Below are 17225 nucleotides of genomic sequence, written 5' to 3'. Positions count from 1 at the left end.
ATTTTAAAGGTAAAAAGGAGGCCTAAAGTCATAGGCATAATTGGCAGAATTGACTTTTGTTCTGGTGTTTCTCTCTGTAGTCATTCTTCACTTTCTGATGCAATTTTAGCACATCTTAAATACCAAAATGTTTTGGAACAAACTTAGAGAAATTATGAAGCTAATTTAGGAAAAGAGCACAGGAATCTTTGATTTACAGGCAATTTGGGGATATAATTTAGCTATATTGAAGCTATGCAGCCAACATGTAGACGGTCATTATTATTACACCATAAATTTTGTGAGGTCAGGAACCTTGTAATTTTAGAAATATTCACTCCTCTGTGCTTTGTTGAATAAACGGATAAAACGTATAGACATACATGAACTACTGATGAGTGGCTGTGTGTGATGTGTAGCTATGTTTATTATTTTTAAGATTCTTATTGTATTTGCTGAAGGCCAAGTTGAGGAGGGCATTGCTTAAGGGAAATGAAAAGGGATTTAATCACAGTCTCCACTATTCAGGGGCATGCAATCTAGTAGGTTAGGAGACAGACACACTATGGTAGGTGATGGAGACCTTTTAAGAGCAGTGTGATGAAACTGCTATGGGAACTGGGAGGAAACATTTTCTAGGACTGGGGAAACACTGAGTATGCTAGAAAAACTTTGTGCTCCTGAGCAGGGAACCTGGGGTCTATAATTGCTTCTATTACTGATTTGTCCTGTGACTTCGCGCACCAAATTTAGGCTTGTAAATTAAACTCCCAGATCTCTGTTTTCCATTTTGCAGCTCTAGGGGTTGAATGAACCATTAGGTTCCCTCGGACAAATGACCTCCGCTAATTTCCTATTTCGTTGTTTTCTTACCCCTACTCCCCACCGTTCCGTGGGTCCCTCCTCTCCAGGAGGCCAAACGCGGAAATAAGCGCAGCCTCTTTAAAGGAGCTCTTAAAGAAAGGGATCGGGGGTACCCCGTGCTGTGGAGCAAGCGCGGGGCGCCGAGGACCCGGGCTTCCCACGCAGCCGGGGACGCCGTTGCGTCACGGCGCCTGCAGCCAATCAGGACGTAGCCTTCCGGGACGCATTACTAGGGCGACGGCCGGACGCCTCCGCGTTACGGGATGAATTAACGGCGGGTTCCGCACGGAGGTTGTGACCCCTACGGAGTCCCAGCTTGCCCACGCACCCCACTCGTCGTCGCGCGGCGTGCCCTGCTTGTCACAGGTGGAAGGCTGGAACTGTCAGGTGTGGTTACGGCGCGAGGAAAATGGCGGCGGCCGGGGGATCTCAGAGGTGCAGGAAAGGGAGCTGCAGCCCGGGCTTTTCCTCCTGAGCCGTGGACCTCCCCCGGGCCGCGACCTCGGGTAACGGCCAGTGGCCTGGCCAGTTGGGGTTCCGAGGCAGGTGGCGGTAGCGTCGCTGGCTCAGCTGGAAGGAGGCGCGGGGAAGCGACTCCCGGAGGCTGGCTGAGGCGTCGGGTGCTGAGGGGCCGCGCGAGCGGCGAGGGCGAGGTATCCCCGGGTCGAAGAGGGTCCCGTTGGTGTTTACGCTAGGAGCGTCAAAACCTTCCTCCTGCGACCTCAGCGGCTCTGGGAGCTGCACCGTCCCGGAACGCAACCTGAGGTCTGACCCTGTTAAATCCCATGCACTAAAACGTCTCAAGTGGCCGCCACGTGCAGGGCTTCGACGAGAGCGGTGGAGAGCAGGGGCTGGGGCTGTCTTCCCTGCGAGTCCTGCAGGCGCCAAAGGCCTGCCTGTAGGTGCCAGAGTGGCAGTGCCGCGAAAAGGAAGGTAGGCCCTAGCCAGGGCGGATGCCAAACCTGGTCTTTAAGGTGTATCTTAGCTTCTAATTGCCCATTTGAAGAAAAGAAGTTGAAAGATAAGGCACTTAGATGTGGTTGTGGAGATGTTTTGCTTTCTTGTACTTCCCTGGTTCAGGTGGCTTTCCTGGAAATATTGCATCTGCCTTTAAAGTTCATTAACTGTGTTTCTTGTGTACATGGCAGTAGATGAGATTAGGAATTGAGAGTCACTTTAAGTCCAAGAAAAGTATTGAAAATATGTGTTGAAGGCATTACCAAGATGAAATATTTATTCATATCATTAACTTATTTGTTCAAAGAAACGTCATGTCATGAAATATGACTACTTGGGTTAGTTTTCAAAAAACTGACTTGAGGTGAAAGCCCTTTTTGTAAAACATATTTTTTGAGAGTAAGTAAAAATAAATCTTATCACTTTTTCGTTTAGGTTTCTGTTGCACATTGTACTTTGATACGCTTGATATGACAGATAAGCATAATGTTAAGTGACTTTTGTTTTTGGTAGTAGGCTTGATTTTATGGAGTAGTACCTTGTTCTGTAACTGAGAAAAACATAATAGCCCTTGTGTTTCAGTCATCAATAGCTGCCATCTCTGGAGTGCCAACTATGTGTCAGTTTCTGTGAAAGCTAGGCTTCTCCTACTTTTTAATTTGAACACATGGTCGTCTGCATCTGCCCCCACCAGGTCTTTAGGCTGGCTGTTGCTGACTACCAGGAGGGAGCAATGGGGAAAACCCAAAAGATTCTTCCAAACTGGATCCGTGGAGATTTGGTCAGTTTGGCCTGGGGTTGAGGTTATGTGTAGATTCTAGTCCAAACTCTGACACTTAAAAATATCTTAGGGTAATCATACAACTTCATTATTGGTGTCTTATCTCTAAAGTGAGTATTTCATATTCAAACAATCTCATTGCACTGTTGGGAGGAAAAAGGAAAAGACAGTATGTGTAAAAGGGCTTTAAAAAGTTAAAAAAACGGTGAAAATATTTGAAATTTATTCCTCTGCATTCGTGTACTCTGCCAGGCACTGAATCAGGGGACTTATATGTGCCAACTCAGTCATCTAGTATCACTGTGAGGTGGATACATTTATTATCTTTATTTTGCAGATGAGGAAACTGAAGCACATTGAAGTTTAAGTAATTTGTCCATATCACACAATTAGCATTGTGTTTCCAGCCTGTGTTCTTACTGTCTTACTACCACCATGCATACTATCTTCCTATGACATAGAGATGTGTTATGTATTAAGGGGAAACATTAATTTATGTATAGATTTTTCATTTTTAATATATATATTTTTCTTTTTCAAAGGCTCCAGCAATGTCCTAGAATGAACACATATTTCAAGCCGGTAGTTTTGTTTGTGATCTTTTAGTTGTGTAAATAATAATCATGATTTATTCCATTGGCGTCCAATAGTGATTTGTGTGGTAACAATTACATTTACCTTGGTTAAGTGGTATATTCTTCTTACTTTTGTTGCCCATTAGTTAAAAAGTTATTTTGACACAGAGTTATGACTAATTTTTTTTTTTTTTTGAGAGGGAATTTCGCTCTTGTTGCCAGGGCTGGAGTGCAATGGCACGATCTCGGCTCACCACAGCCTCTGCCTCCAGGGTTCAAGTGATTCTCCTGCCTCAGCCTCCTGAGTAGCTAGGATTACAGACATATGCCACTACACCTGGCTAATTTTGTATTGTTAGTAGAGATAGGGTTTCTCTGTGTTGATCAGGCTGGTCTTGAGCTCCCGACCTCAGGTGATCCACCTGCCTCAGCCTCCCAAAGTGTTGGGATTACAGGTGTGAGCCACCGTGCCTGGCTGGTTATGACTAATTTCTATGAGGAAGCACAAATCAATAATTGAGATTTTTGTTTTTATTACATTTTTTAAAAGAATAATTTGCTGGGGGGATTTTAAAAGAAAACTGATTTTAGTTAAGCTTGTTGTTTTGATATACTTGTGCTAATTTTTCCTGTCTTTATTTATTAAAAAAATAGGATGAGTAAAAGTGGCTAGGACATTTATTCTTTCATTGAACCTTTATGGAATAGCCCTGCCAAGTCTTTAGGATGTAAACATTAACTCCTGACCCTACCCTTGAGTTCAGGGAGAAGTCCCAGGTCCAGAAGTTTGTAGACAGTTGAGACAAATAAATAAATGATTAATAAAGTGTGATAAAGACTCAAATATAATTGTGGGTACAGAGAGCTGTGAGAGCACATAAAAGGAAACAGTTACTTCTTCTGGGATGGGCCTGGCGGGAAGAGGAAGGGAGCTAACTGGAGGATAAAGGCATAGGGAGAAACAGAGCAAAGCCAGGACAAGTGAGAGCTCATGGTGTCCAGGGGTCAGACCAGAGTATTGTAGGTGTTGCTGGGAGAGAAGCCAGGAAAGGTTAGAGCCAGACTGTGAACTCTTAGCTAAGAGAGTGACTTTATCCTGCGGGCAGTGGGAACTGTCGAAGGATCTCGATTAGATGCATAGCCTCAACTTTATGTTCTTGAAAGGTGACTTTGGTGACAGGGTGAAAGACAGACTGTAAGGAGGAGACCAGTTAAGGACAGTTTCCATACTCCAGACAAGAGATGGTGAGGGAGGGAACCAGGCGTTGGCTGTGGCAGAGCAGAGTTCACATTCCAGAGTTCACATTTTGAAAGCATATTGTGAGAGTGATTGGATGTGAAGATAACAGGGTTGTGGAGGGGAGCACGTGCTCGCTATGAGAAGAGTAAGGTTTATTTCTTTGGAACTATGTGTTTGGAAATTGGAGATCTTCTTAACTAATTTAGGAAAAAGGGTAGAGCTGGGAGTTCTTTGTTTAAAAGGCGTAGAAAGAATCATCTAAAGTATGTTTGGGGGAAAAATGCTAGGATAATGGGTATTAGAATTTTTTTCTTTTTACATTAGGTTTTGAATATATTTTTACAGAAATCACTGTAATATGGAAGTAATCACTGATGATTTCTCTAGTTTTAAAGCTGATCTCCACTTAAACGTGTGTAACTCTAAAGTTGTCCAGCACCTAACAACATAACATGAATGCAGTGCAAATCGACTACAAGGTGGGGGGTGCAAATCTTGCAAAAGATGCAGGATTTCATGAAGTCAAAGCAAGGGGGAGAACTGCTGAAACCGTAAGCGCAAATAAAGAACTAGTGCCTGGAATAGGCAGAGATTCTTAAAAAGGACTCAGAAAGCAATGATCATGAAAATGATTGATAAATTTGTCTTCAGACTTCATTAAAATTGGAAACTTCTCTTCATCTGAAGACACCACTAAGAAAATGAAGAGCAAAATATGGACCGGAAGAAGAAATTTGTAATTTATATGTCTGACCAAGGACTCATACTGTGTGTGTGTGTGTGTGTGTGTGTGTGTGTGTATTTGTGTGTAGCATAAAAAAAATTAATGAGAAAAATCATTTTAAAAATGCATCGATGTCTTGAACAGGCACTGTCTATTAGAGGGTCTCAGAATGGCCAGTATGCATATAAAAAGGTACTTAACATTATTTGTCAGTGGGAAATATAAATTAAAACAATAATGAGATACTGCTGTACTCCTTCCAGAATAACTAAAAAAGATGGACAGTGCCAGTGTTGGCAAGGGTGTAGACCTACTGGATCTCTTACATATTGTTGGTGGGGGCCAGTGTTGGCAAGGGTGTAGACCAACTGGATCTCTTACATATTGTTGGTGGGGATGTCAAATGATATAGTCACTCTGGAAGACTGTGGCTTTGTCTACTCCTACCCATGATCAAATGCTTGCATTCCTAGGTATACTCAAGAGAAACTAATGCATGTGTCTACTAAAAAACATGTTAAAGAATGTTTATAGTGCCTTTATTCATAATCAAAAATTGGATATAACTCAATTGTACATCAGGAGTAGAATGGATGAGTAAATTGTGATATATTTATAAGATGAAACACTGCAGAACCAATCGTACATTAGCAGTAGAATGGATGAGTAAATTGTGATATATTTATAAGATGAAACACTGCAGAACCAATTGTACATCAGCAGTAGAATGGATGAGTAAATTGTGATATATTTATAAGATGAAACACTGCAGAACCAGTAAAAGACAATGAATTATGGATATATGTATCAACATGGATGTATCTTACAGACATAAGTCAGACATAAGATTGTACACTGCATGATTCCATTTAAATGAAGTTCACAAAGAAGTACAATACTTCCCTGGTGACAGAAGTCAGAATAGTGATCACTCTGGGTTGGTGGTGGTGGTGGTAATGACTGGGAAAGGGCATGAGGGAACCTTCTGGCAACATTTTATATGTTGAGATGTGTGGTGGTTACATGGGCGTATGTATATGTAAAAATTCAGAATATGTAAAAATATGATTTGTGCACTTTATTGTATATACATTAATAATAAAAAAAGAAGCTCTAGTAAGAATATGGCAATGCAAGATCACTTAACTTTAAATGAGAAAAAACAGCAGGGATAATTATGAAAGAGGTACTTTAAAAGAATTTAAAAGGAGTGTGAGAGGCTCCAGGAGACAAATGATGAAAAGTATAATTTTTCTTTTTTTGCTAAAATGACTTTTATATAATTGTTTTGCAAAAGGCAAATGTGAAATTAAGGCTGTCACACCATGCTGTTTTACAATTTGGTCACAAAATTATGCCCCAAGCACTCCACCTATTCATTAGTTTTTGTCCTAAGAATTAATGCATAGTTGCAAAGTGTAATCTAAATTTTGATCAATACAATACATGATATTTTATGAACATAATAGATTTTTTTGTTTTATTTTTTGGGAAAATTCTAAGCAGGTCTCTTTTTCGTCATTATGAAATATGGTCCTTGTTAAAGAGAAATGGCTGTGTGGTCTTCTCCCTGTGAGGCACTAATTGCTATTGGCTAATGAGGACGGCTGTAATTCCTTTGGCTGCAAGATTTTTAATGCAACGAGCTAAGAAAAGCCTTCGGTGTGTTCCCTGTGGCTGTGAGGTAATGCCCCAAAAAAGTCTTATGAGTTTTATTCACGCCTTTACCTTGTCCTCTCCTTGTGGCAGTAGGGCCATAGGGATCCTATTGTAAAAACTCGGGAGGCAAATGGAAGAGACATATGAGGGGGTGCCATCAGTGAAAGCTGACAACAGAGGATTAGCCGCCTTGTCTGCAGCCTTTCACAGTTGAGTTCTGAAGACTTCAGTTGTTCACTTCCTCAGAGAAAATGGATTACCGTTCTAGGGACAAAGATAAAGGGAAGAGTTATGGTACCCTTAGTTTTTCATCTCAAATAAGAGATCACATCTGTTTTATGTAAGCGTATATAGTTAATTCCCTTGGGAGAACTCATGGAGCAGGGGGATAGCAGTTGGTGAGCTGGTATCTACTGGTGGTGTCAAAAAGAAAGGAAATGCTGGATGAAGATAAGAATAAATGATGAAGAAAGAGGAATGAGTGGTGGCGGTGGTTCTTCCAGCTCTTCCAGCTCCACGTGACTGGGAGTGTGGACTGAGGGGATTGTTTTTAACTCTTGAAAGGGACTCTTCCCCCAGTGGAATGTTTAGGTATCTTGCAAAAGGCAGCCTTGGCTGTGGCTTTTACCATTTCTGCTTTCATAATATAAATACTGTCTTAGAATTATTTTTTTCTGTTTGTGTAGCCTTTATATAAAAATTTACCTGTGTACAGTTAGGGAGGAAACTGATTGAAAGTTGGAGTGGCGTGAACACCAAAATGTTTCTTGACTAAACTCTCATTTTTGGACGCACCATGAACTTGGTGATGGGGACAGAGTTAAATAAGACACGGTTTCTGTCTTTGAGCTTACTGTGTAGAGAGGAAGATAAACACAAATCAATGCCCTCAGTACAGAGGTCATTGAGATTTCATCATCTGTAGGTTTTCTTTGATTAAAAGTAAACATGACAGCGATGAAACTATTATGAAGACCGTAGGTAGTAATGGTGACCCTCTCTTTTAATAACGTGTGAGTGCCAGATGTGTACTGAATTCTATTCTAAGTGCTTTAAGTTTTTAACTCCTTTAACCCTCCCAGCTTCCACTGTGAAGTAAATAGAAATACTGTTACTATCCTCATTTTACTTATGAGGAAACAGAAGCCCAAAGCAAGTACAGGGCATGGATTTGAACCTACGCAGTCTAGTTTCAGAGTCTGTACTCTTAATTACTATGCTATAATGCCTGTTTTAATGTACTGTAAATTTAAAATATACTGTACTTGTGTGGCTTTAAGTGTAAGAGATTATTTCAATGAGTATGCCTTGTATTACAAGTTATGTCCAAAGTTTCTGAATATCCATGCTGAATGTAACTTACTGTATCTACTTAGGGTGAGTCTGTCTATAATGTGGGAGATTTAAATGAGACATCCTTTTTGCCTTTTCCTCTTTTATGTGTTATAATGATTGTTTTGGTAGTCTTTCATGTTCCATTGTATCATTTCAAAATTCAGTAAAATATATTACCAGGTTTATTGTTTGTGTTATAATCATACACATAATGAAATTTTATGATGTAGTGCTCAAGCTGGAGAGTTTGTGAATTACCGGGTTAACATACTTCTTAATGAGAGTAACTGCAGATTTAAACTTAGGTTTTTTTATTTTTTATTTTTATTTTTTAATAGAGACAGGGTCTCACTCTGTTGCCCAGACTGGATTGCAGTAGCTTGATCACAGCTCACTGTAACCTTGAATGCATGGACTCAAGTGATCCTCCCATTTCAAGCTTCCCAGAGTAGCTGGTACTGTAGGCATGTGCCACCGCATCTGGCTAATTTTTCTGTTTTTTTTTTTTTTTTTTGTAGAGATGTTGTTGTGTTGCCTGGGCTGGTCCCGAACTCCTGAGCTCAGGTGATTCTCCCTCTTCGGCCTCCCAAAGTGCTGTGATTACAGGCATGAGCCGTTGCACCTGGCCCTAGGTTGTTTACATTTTTAACGTGGTGATTCATTAAGACCAATTGATTAAATTAAAGGAAGATTATGTTTGTTTTGTTCACTAAGAATGGGAAGGCAGTGGAGAAGCAGGATGGAAATAATCTAGAGGACTCCAAGGAGTGCCAGAGTGACCTTATTTTGTTGAATTTATTTATGGTAGTAATGAAACCTATATAATTTAGCTTCTCTTTCCTTCCGAGAAGAATATACTGGAAGTCGGAGTTAATCAAGATTGAGTCTTCTTTTGCTAGGCTACTTGATAAACAGTTCTTGTCTATTGAGTAGGCTAATCTTCAGGGAACTGAGTATACATTGGATATAATTGGATCCAGTGGATATAATTGGATATAATTTCTGAAGCTGTATTTATTTCTCTTTTTATCTATACTTTCTTTATAAAAAAAATTAGGAGTGTTATATTCTCATTTTGAATGAGGAACTCTGAAATTGTATCTGATTTTCTCTTTTGCATTTGTACTTCAGACTAGTCAAATATGTATGCCTCTTGCATACATATTTACTTGGAGATGGGGAGATATTTATACTAGTTTCCTGTGGCTGCCATAACAAATTACTGCAGACATGGTGGCTTAAAACGACAGGCATTTATTTCTCAGCTTTCTGGAGGCCAGAATTCTGAAATCAGTATCAGTCAGCCAAGATCACAGTGTCAGAGGGCCACGCCACCTCTGGAAGATCTAGGGGAGAATCTGCTCCTTGCCTCTTCTAGCTTCTGGTGGCTGATGGCATTCCTTGGTTTATGGCTGCGTCATTAATCTCTCCCTCTGTGGTCACATTATGGCCTTCTCCACGTCTGTCTGCAGTTAGATCTCTGTCTTAGGCTGGGTGTGGTGGCTCACGCCTATAATCCCAGGACTCTGGGAGCCTGAAACCATCCTCTGGGAGGATTGCTTCAGCTCAGAAGTTGAAGACCAGCCTGGGCAACATAGGGAGGCCCTGACTCTATAAAAAAAAATTAAAAAGTTAGCCAGATGTGGTGGCATGCGCCTGTAGTCCTAGCTACTTGGGAGGCTGCGGCAGGAGGATCACTTGAGCCTGGGAGGTTGAGGCTGCAGTGAGCTGTGATCATGCCACTGAACTCCAGCCTGGGTGACAGAGTGAGACCCTGTATCAAAAAAAAAAAAAAAAAAAAAATTGGAAGTGCTCCCTATGCTTCTGTTTTCTGGAAGAGATTGTGTAGAATTGATCTTAATTCTTTAAACACTGGTAGAATTCTTTAATGAAATGTTCTGGGCCAGATTTCTTTTTCGAAGGCTTTATTCAATTTCTTTAACAGTTACTAGGGCTATTCAGATAATCCATTTAATTTTGGGTGAGTTGTGGTAGTTTGTGCTTTTGAGGAACTGATCCATTGACACACAAAGTGGGTGTCCTTATTACTGCTGGGCAAGCGTGGGAGTGTCAGCCCCTCTTTAGGACTCTACTGATACCACTGGGAGGGGATGGCCTTCTTACCCCTGGGCTGAGGTGAAAGTTCTGACTCTGCTAGGCCTCCTCTGATACCACACTAGTGGGGATGAGAAGGAGTGTCTCATTACTGCTAGGTGGGAGGAGGAATCCAGGCTCTCCAGGTGGTCTCCACAGATACTCCCTGGCAGGGGAAGGGGGTCTTATTACCACCTGGCAGGGAAGGAACTCTAGACTTCTCCAGTATCACCCCTGAAAGGATAAGGGGTAGAGACACCTGGGAGCCTGAACAACATTGCAGCCTTGTAAGGGTGGAAACTTAGGCTCCCTACATGGCTTTTGCTGTTGTGGGTGGGGGTGGGCCAAGGTTTTTTTCTGTGATATTGGCTGGAGGGCATGTTGTTTGTTGCTCAGTTCTTTGGCTTAGGAGAGCAGGGGTTTGTTTTTTGTTTTTTTGTTTGTTTGTTTTAAAAAGAAAACCTAGGGGACTCACCACCGTATTTTCCATGGGTCCCAAGGTCCCTACCTGGTTTGCCTTACCTGTATCTTCAGAGTCCAGAGTCTTCCCGTATTTGTTTACGTATAATGGCCAAGATTTTTGGTTGTACTTAGCTAAAGCAGTAGGAAAAACTACATCTACTTGATCTTGCTGGAAGTGAAAGTTGGACAGGGATTACTTCTTTATGGAAGAAAATACAGGGTGGAAATTGAGATGCATGAATTAGCCAGTAAGACACTGAAGGAGCTAGTTTTGGGTTAGTTACTTGGAAGTGACAGCTTAACTATGTCGTTATTTCTCCAGAGAGAATTCTGTGGGTCATTGCTCAGTAAAACCAAACTCTCTTTAGTTTTAGATCTCTTAAGAGGTTTGACAATATAGTGAATTACTTTATTTCTGCATTGAGATATAAATTAATAATATAATTTCTGGCTTAGTACCTGGTAGAGAAAAATTTATCTTTGTGAAAGATTAGTTTTATGGAGGGGATTAACTCCAGTTTTCTGTAGTGGTTGTCAGAGATCTTGGAGCTGTGGATCCTTATCTAAAAGAAGAAAAAAAAGTGTAGCAGTTCAGATCTATGTAAGGAAAATTAGTGAAAGTCTGAAACCTACCAAAAGGATTACTGAATGTCTTCAGTGGAACCCAGGTACTGGCTAGAGCAATTTTCTTGGTTACTACTCTGGGGTCTGTAGCTTTCATTGTTTTTGATGTATTTTACAACCTTGTAAGTTGTGAATAACAATAATACAAATTATTCTTGCCCTTTTACATGCAAAGGATATTTGTTGGAAGTACAATGGATTTCTTTTTCTCTTTTGTGGAAGAAGCCAGTTTTTTTTTTTTTTTTTTTTTTTTGAGACGGAGTCTCGCTCTGTCGCCCAGGCTGGAGTGCAGAGTGCAGTGGCGCAATCTCAGCTCACTGCAAGCTCCGCCTCCCGGGTTCACGCCATTCTCCTGCCTCAGCCTCTCCGAGTAGCTGGGACTACAGGCGCCCGCCACCACGCCCGGCTAATTTTTTGTATTTTTTTTTTAGTAGAGACGGGGTTTCACCATGGTCTCGATCTCCTGACCTCGTGATCCACCCGCCTCGGCCTCCCAAAATGCTGGGATTACAAGCGTGAGCCACCGTGCCCAGCCGGAAGAAGCCAGTTTTTTATCTGTTAAGCAAATTCATTTCAGTATTCCCCATTGCCTAAGTATGTGTCTGCTCTTTGGATTCTTATTTGAACCAATTGGAACATCTTATTTGTTCCCTGATTAGAGTCATAGAGGTGTTGATTTTATATTTTTTTGAGAGACACATGCCACCTTTTTGTTTGTTTCTTTTAGTTATCATTTAACAGCTTGAACTCCAAATTTAGCCTGAGTTTGAATCCCATTTACTGTTGTGATTTGGGTCAGGGAATTTTATTTTTTAACCTAAGCGTGTGTTACTTCCTATAAAAAGGAATTTATAGTATTATTTTCTTTCCATGGTTAGTGTGAGGATTAAAAGAGATGTTGTAAGTTACACACTTCTCATAGTATCTTGTATATCATAGGAATTCTTTTTTAAAAACTCTTTATTAGAAGACTGTGGGCAACTAATTTTACCTTCCTGAGACTTCGTTTCATATTCTGTTAAAAAAAAAAAAAAGAGGCAACTTTTCACTTGGTTGTTAGGTTGTAAGTTTCACTGACAATAATTGGAAAGAATAGAGTGTAGTAGCTGACAATAGTTGCTTTTGGAGAGGTAGACATTTCTAATATGCAGTGACCTTGCTGCTCTGAGAAAGGGAAATGTAGAAGTTTGATCTGGTGAGCAGTTAGTTAGAACAGCATCCTGGTAATTTAATTCAGTAAACAGTTGTTGAGAAGACCCTGCTCTGTCTGGCTTTGTACTAGGAAGAAGCATTGGGGCTGGAAGTGTGCTATGATCTTTTTGCTTTAAAACAATTTGGAGGGTGGATCTTGATAGACAGAAGGCTTTAGTGCTGCCAAGGACCTTGGTAGATTTGGGCATGCTCCTCAGGGAGTAGGAATTGGGAAGGGTTGGATTTTGCCTAATTTTGGAATAGCTGTTGGGAGTTTCAAGAGCAATTTTTGGATGAGTAGGGAGGTAGGGTGATTGAGGAAGAGGGAGGAACTGGAATGATGTCTCAAGGATGTTATTTAAATTGACTTTTCCCTCTGACCCGCAGTATTTATTGTTTTACTTAAGTGTTTTATTGGGAGTGGAGAGTGATGGTGGGTGGGAGTGGAATATACCTGGTGAACTGGTTGAGTCTGAAGAGAGGATACTCAGAAACTGAGAATTTAAATCTCCCAAAATCAGTGCTGGTCCAAGGGAAGACCTTGGTCTACTGTGAATAGTGTAATTGGATTTGGTTAGTGGGTCCTTCAAGACAGGGGCATTCCCAGCTACTATGACATTAGGATAATGAAAGTAAGCCTCAATGCAAAGTCTACTATGTGAATGTAAGAAGCTTACCTATATACCTATAAATGTAGGTATGTATATACTTATATTTATAACTGAGTAACATTCATTCTGATATAAGGAAATTACTGTAAACAAAAGCAAGTGTTTCTCTACTGCAAATATATTTTAAAGTTTTATGCAAAATAAAGTGGTTTTTGTAATTTGGCAGTAGAATCAGGATCCAGGAAATGAGCAGCGTGTGGTCATGCTTGCTTTCCTTCTTTAGGAAGGTCTTTGGGTTCCTCTAGCCATCTTTGAAACTTGAATACCCTATGTGTTACAAAGTATGGGGGAAAGGAGCTGCCCCTTACCTGTTTCTTCCTGGGTTGGGATCTAGGCTGTGATTTTGCCCTTGCCGTTCACATTCTGGCTCAGGGAGAAGCAGAAGCTCCAAGGACCTGGCCAGCGTTAACATTTCAGCTGCCCTCTCTCTCTGGAACAGAGGTGGCATGCATATTGGGCTCTCACCTCAGTCTTTTGGCATTCCTTTCCTAAGCACTATGACCCAGCTTCCTGAGTTGCCCTGTGCATTAATCCATTCAATACTCAGGTGTTTCAGGTCCCTGGGCCCATAATCTGTTTACCCTGTGAACCATCTGATTAGCCCAGTGCACTGTTCCCAAACTCTGCTTTCTCTTTTTTCTCCCATTTGTCATGTTCACAGGCTGAAAAACAGAGTGGGTACTCTCTTCTGGGAAGCTGGCAACAAATGGATGATGTGATATACGCATTCCAGGGGAAGGTAAATTGTGATGCTTCTGAACCCATGGTCAGTTAACGAGGCAGTTTCTAGCTACTGCACGTACTTTATAAAGCAGGACTCTAAAAGCTTTGGGTAAGTCTTAGATGCTTGAGGTTTTTGTCTTGCTTCGTATATCTGAACACAAAGCTTTTTGAATTGATCATAGTTTGTTCCTGTTTATGTAGTATTGTTGACATGTTGTATGCTTATTCTGTAACCTTTTCATTGAAAAATAAGCATTCATTTCTATTGGAGGGAGATAAATGTCCTTTTTTAGAAAATAAAATAATACATTTCTGTGAAAGAACAAACCCAGCATTTCTGTTTGGCATTTAGTTGTGTGATTCCTTTTGGATCTTTATTTTAAAGATTAGGTACCATTTTCTTTAGAGTCGAAAATATTAAATTTTTTGGAGGTTATCCCTTACACTTTCTGCTGCATGCAGTAACTTGCTTTTGTTTGACATAGGAGCTTATGTGACACCATTAGCTAGTATCCTCCTTTTGAAACAGTGAGGGTTTGGGGAGTCCAGCGTGGGTTCATCTGTGTGGATAACTGACAACTGGTTCTGGCCATGTCCTCGCTCATCTCTAGGCTCATGATCTCCATCTGCCCAGTGTTCATCTGCAATCTCTGGCTGCCACCTCAGTCTCAATTTGATTAAAACTAAATTCATTCTCAATCCCATATTCAGTTTCCTGCCAGGATATGTCTGTCTCTGTTTATTTAATTGTCCAGGCTTGAACCTTCTTAGATAATTTCGACACCCTCCCCCTCAGCCTTTTTCTATTGCTGCTGCTTTTGTAATGCTTTTGATGTTTTTTCTCCTGATCTTTATGCTTGCATTACTTCAGTAGTCTACTAGTTGGTTTCTGAAATAATAGTCTCCATTTCTTGTGTATGTGATATGATGAAGAATCTATTATATCTGGCCTTTGTCTTTGGTTCCTGACGATGAGCTTCAAAAAATCTTGGGATTTCCTTATAGATGTGTCTTTTGTTATTCATAACAAGAGTCTCTTTTGACCACACCTGAGTTTATCCTAATAAGGTGACTCTGGGTGGACCCTTAGATAGTTCAGGAAAGGAGCTGTCCACATCAGAGAGACCTTGGAACTTTTAGCCCCGTCCCCTGGTCTCTGGGGAGGGGACAGTGACTGGATAGCAAAGCCCAGTCATCTGGCTAGTGATTTAATCACTCATGCCTAGGTCATGAAGCCCCATATAAAAACCCTGTAATAGCAGTGAACATACTGGTTTGCTAGGAGGATGACACCTGGATTTCTTCAGGAGAGAGCAGGGAAGCTTTGTGTCCCTCTGCCCTCTTTCCTAGACCTTGCCCTTGCTCTGTGCACCTCTTCCATTGGGCTGTTCCTGAGTTGTAGCCTTTATAATGAAACTGTGATTGTTTAAGTATAGTGCTTTCAGTGATTTCTGTGAGAATCGTTGAAACTGAAGGGAGGTTTTGGGAATCTCTGAATTTGTAGCCAAGTTGGACATTAGTGTGGATAGCCTGGGGATAACTGAAGTGAGGGCAGTCTTGTTGGAAACCTTGCTCTTTAACTTGTGGGTGCTGATATGAACTCCTGGTAGTGTCAGAATTGAGTTGAATTGTAGGACACCTAGTTGGTGTCAGAGAATTGGTCTCAGAGTGCAGTGTGCTTACCCTTTGACAGGCATTGTGGTATGTGTGCTGCATGCATTATTTCATGTAATGCCCACCATGGTAAGACCTAGGTTTTTTTTTTTTTTTAAATTTGTTTCTAGTTAGTTTTTGGTGTTTTTGTTGTTGTTGCTGTTTTGTTTGTTTGTTTTTTGAAATGGGGTCTCACTATGTTGCCTCCACTTGTCTTGAACTCCTAGGCTGAAGCGGCCCTCCTGCCTCAGCCTCCTGAGTGGCTGAGACTACAGGTGTGTGCCACCAGGCCTGGCCCAGGTCTGATTTTACCACCTTTGTTTTACTGGTAAGGAAAGCCATAACTTGCCCAGTGTCACAGAGCAAGGAAATGTTGGAGAAGTCAGTGCTTTCTGACTTTAAAGCCCTTTACTTAACCCTTTATGTTGGGCCAATTATCTTCCTTGCTGTAGACATTATTACCCTCCTCTAATCTGGCTGCTGTGGACCACTTTTTCTAAATTAAACTTTTATCACATCATTTTTGAACTCAGAACTTTCGGTTACTCTCCATTACTGTAGGATAAAACCCATTATTTGCAGGCAGCCATTCAAGGCCCACTGGGGTCCAATAGGCTCAAATTAATGCTGTCCCAGTCTTTATATACAACAAAAGAAAACAAACACCTATTGTGTTTCTTGGATGGGGCACTCAGTTTGTATCTCTAGTAAGTTGCACTGGGGATGAAACTGTGTATAACTGGAAAGTTAGAGTATATGAAAAGAATGTCCGTATAAAAATAACACATGCTGACCAAGTCAGTAGTACAGGTGATAAGATGCTTCTAGAGTTCAAAAGAGGCACAGCTTCACTAAGCAGGTGTATCTTGAGCTTAGCATTGAAGAGATGGTAGGATTTTGAGAATTGTGACTGAGGGGAGGACCTTTCTGCTCAGGAAGACCATGAATGAACCGGAAAGGCAGTGTTGATGACAATGAATACTTAAGTTTATCTGGGGGAAACTTCTGAAACCAGGGTCTATTCCTTGTCCCCAGACAAGTTGAAAGTTGCAGCATAGTGTTTTAACTGACAGAGCTTGTGCTAAAGCTTTGTCCTTTGAAGCTAGAATTGTTTAGAATGAACCAAAGTCTATTTCAGGGCTAGCCTACATGATAAGGTTGGGTGATAATGTTATAAGAATTACCTTTTTTTGTGTTACCTGAGCTTATCAAAGGAAATTTTAAACAATAAAAGTTCAAAAATATTTTTGGTAATATAACATGAGAATAAACATATTCAAAGTAACCAGTCTGAATAGGGAGCATTCTTCAGCATAGATAAGTTTTGGTAAATAGATAGCTTTAAAAAGTCTTCTTTGTTCATAAACTCACATCATTATACCCAATCTCTTGGTATTTTTTAGGGTTAGAATCTCTCCTGACCAGCTACTTGGGAGTGCCAGCTACTTGGGAGGCTGAGGCAGGAGGATTGCTGTAGTTGCTCAGGAGTTCAACACCAGTTTGGGCAACATAGCAAGATCCTCTCTCTTAATAAAAAAAGTCAACTTGAATGCTATATAAGTAATATTTATACATTTCGGAAAATAAAAAATATGTAAAGAACAGATCAGAATTACATTACTCAGAGATAGTTGATAACCGTGTTTATTTTTATGCTACTTTTATTTATGTCATTACCTATACAATTTTGTAG

The 17225-nt window shown here is 40.7% G+C and overlaps 1 protein-coding gene across 11 annotated transcripts in view; it reads left to right on the top strand.

Annotated features, from left to right (window-relative positions):
• Positions 1–1042: 1042 nt before the first annotated feature.
• The window catches only part of LCLAT1 (lysocardiolipin acyltransferase 1), a 203276-nt gene continuing 187093 nt past the window's right edge, over positions 1043–17225 (top strand). For 2 of the 11 annotated variants that reach the window (XM_055251835.2, XM_063622747.1), the window contains exon 1: positions 1071–1230. Coding sequence is in view for 2 of the 11 variants with exons in the window: in XM_063622746.1 (XP_063478816.1) it covers positions 13906–13988 (83 nt within the window). In the remaining 9 variants the exon portion in view is untranslated. The other 9 variants (XM_063622750.1, XM_055251831.2, XM_063622748.1 and 6 more) reach the window with 8 other exon arrangements.

Source organism: Symphalangus syndactylus, chromosome 18 (genome assembly GCF_028878055.3).
Source record: "Symphalangus syndactylus isolate Jambi chromosome 18, NHGRI_mSymSyn1-v2.1_pri, whole genome shotgun sequence".
NCBI lineage: Eukaryota > Metazoa > Chordata > Mammalia > Primates > Hylobatidae > Symphalangus > Symphalangus syndactylus.
This window is presented reverse-complemented; position numbering and strand designations above follow the sequence as displayed.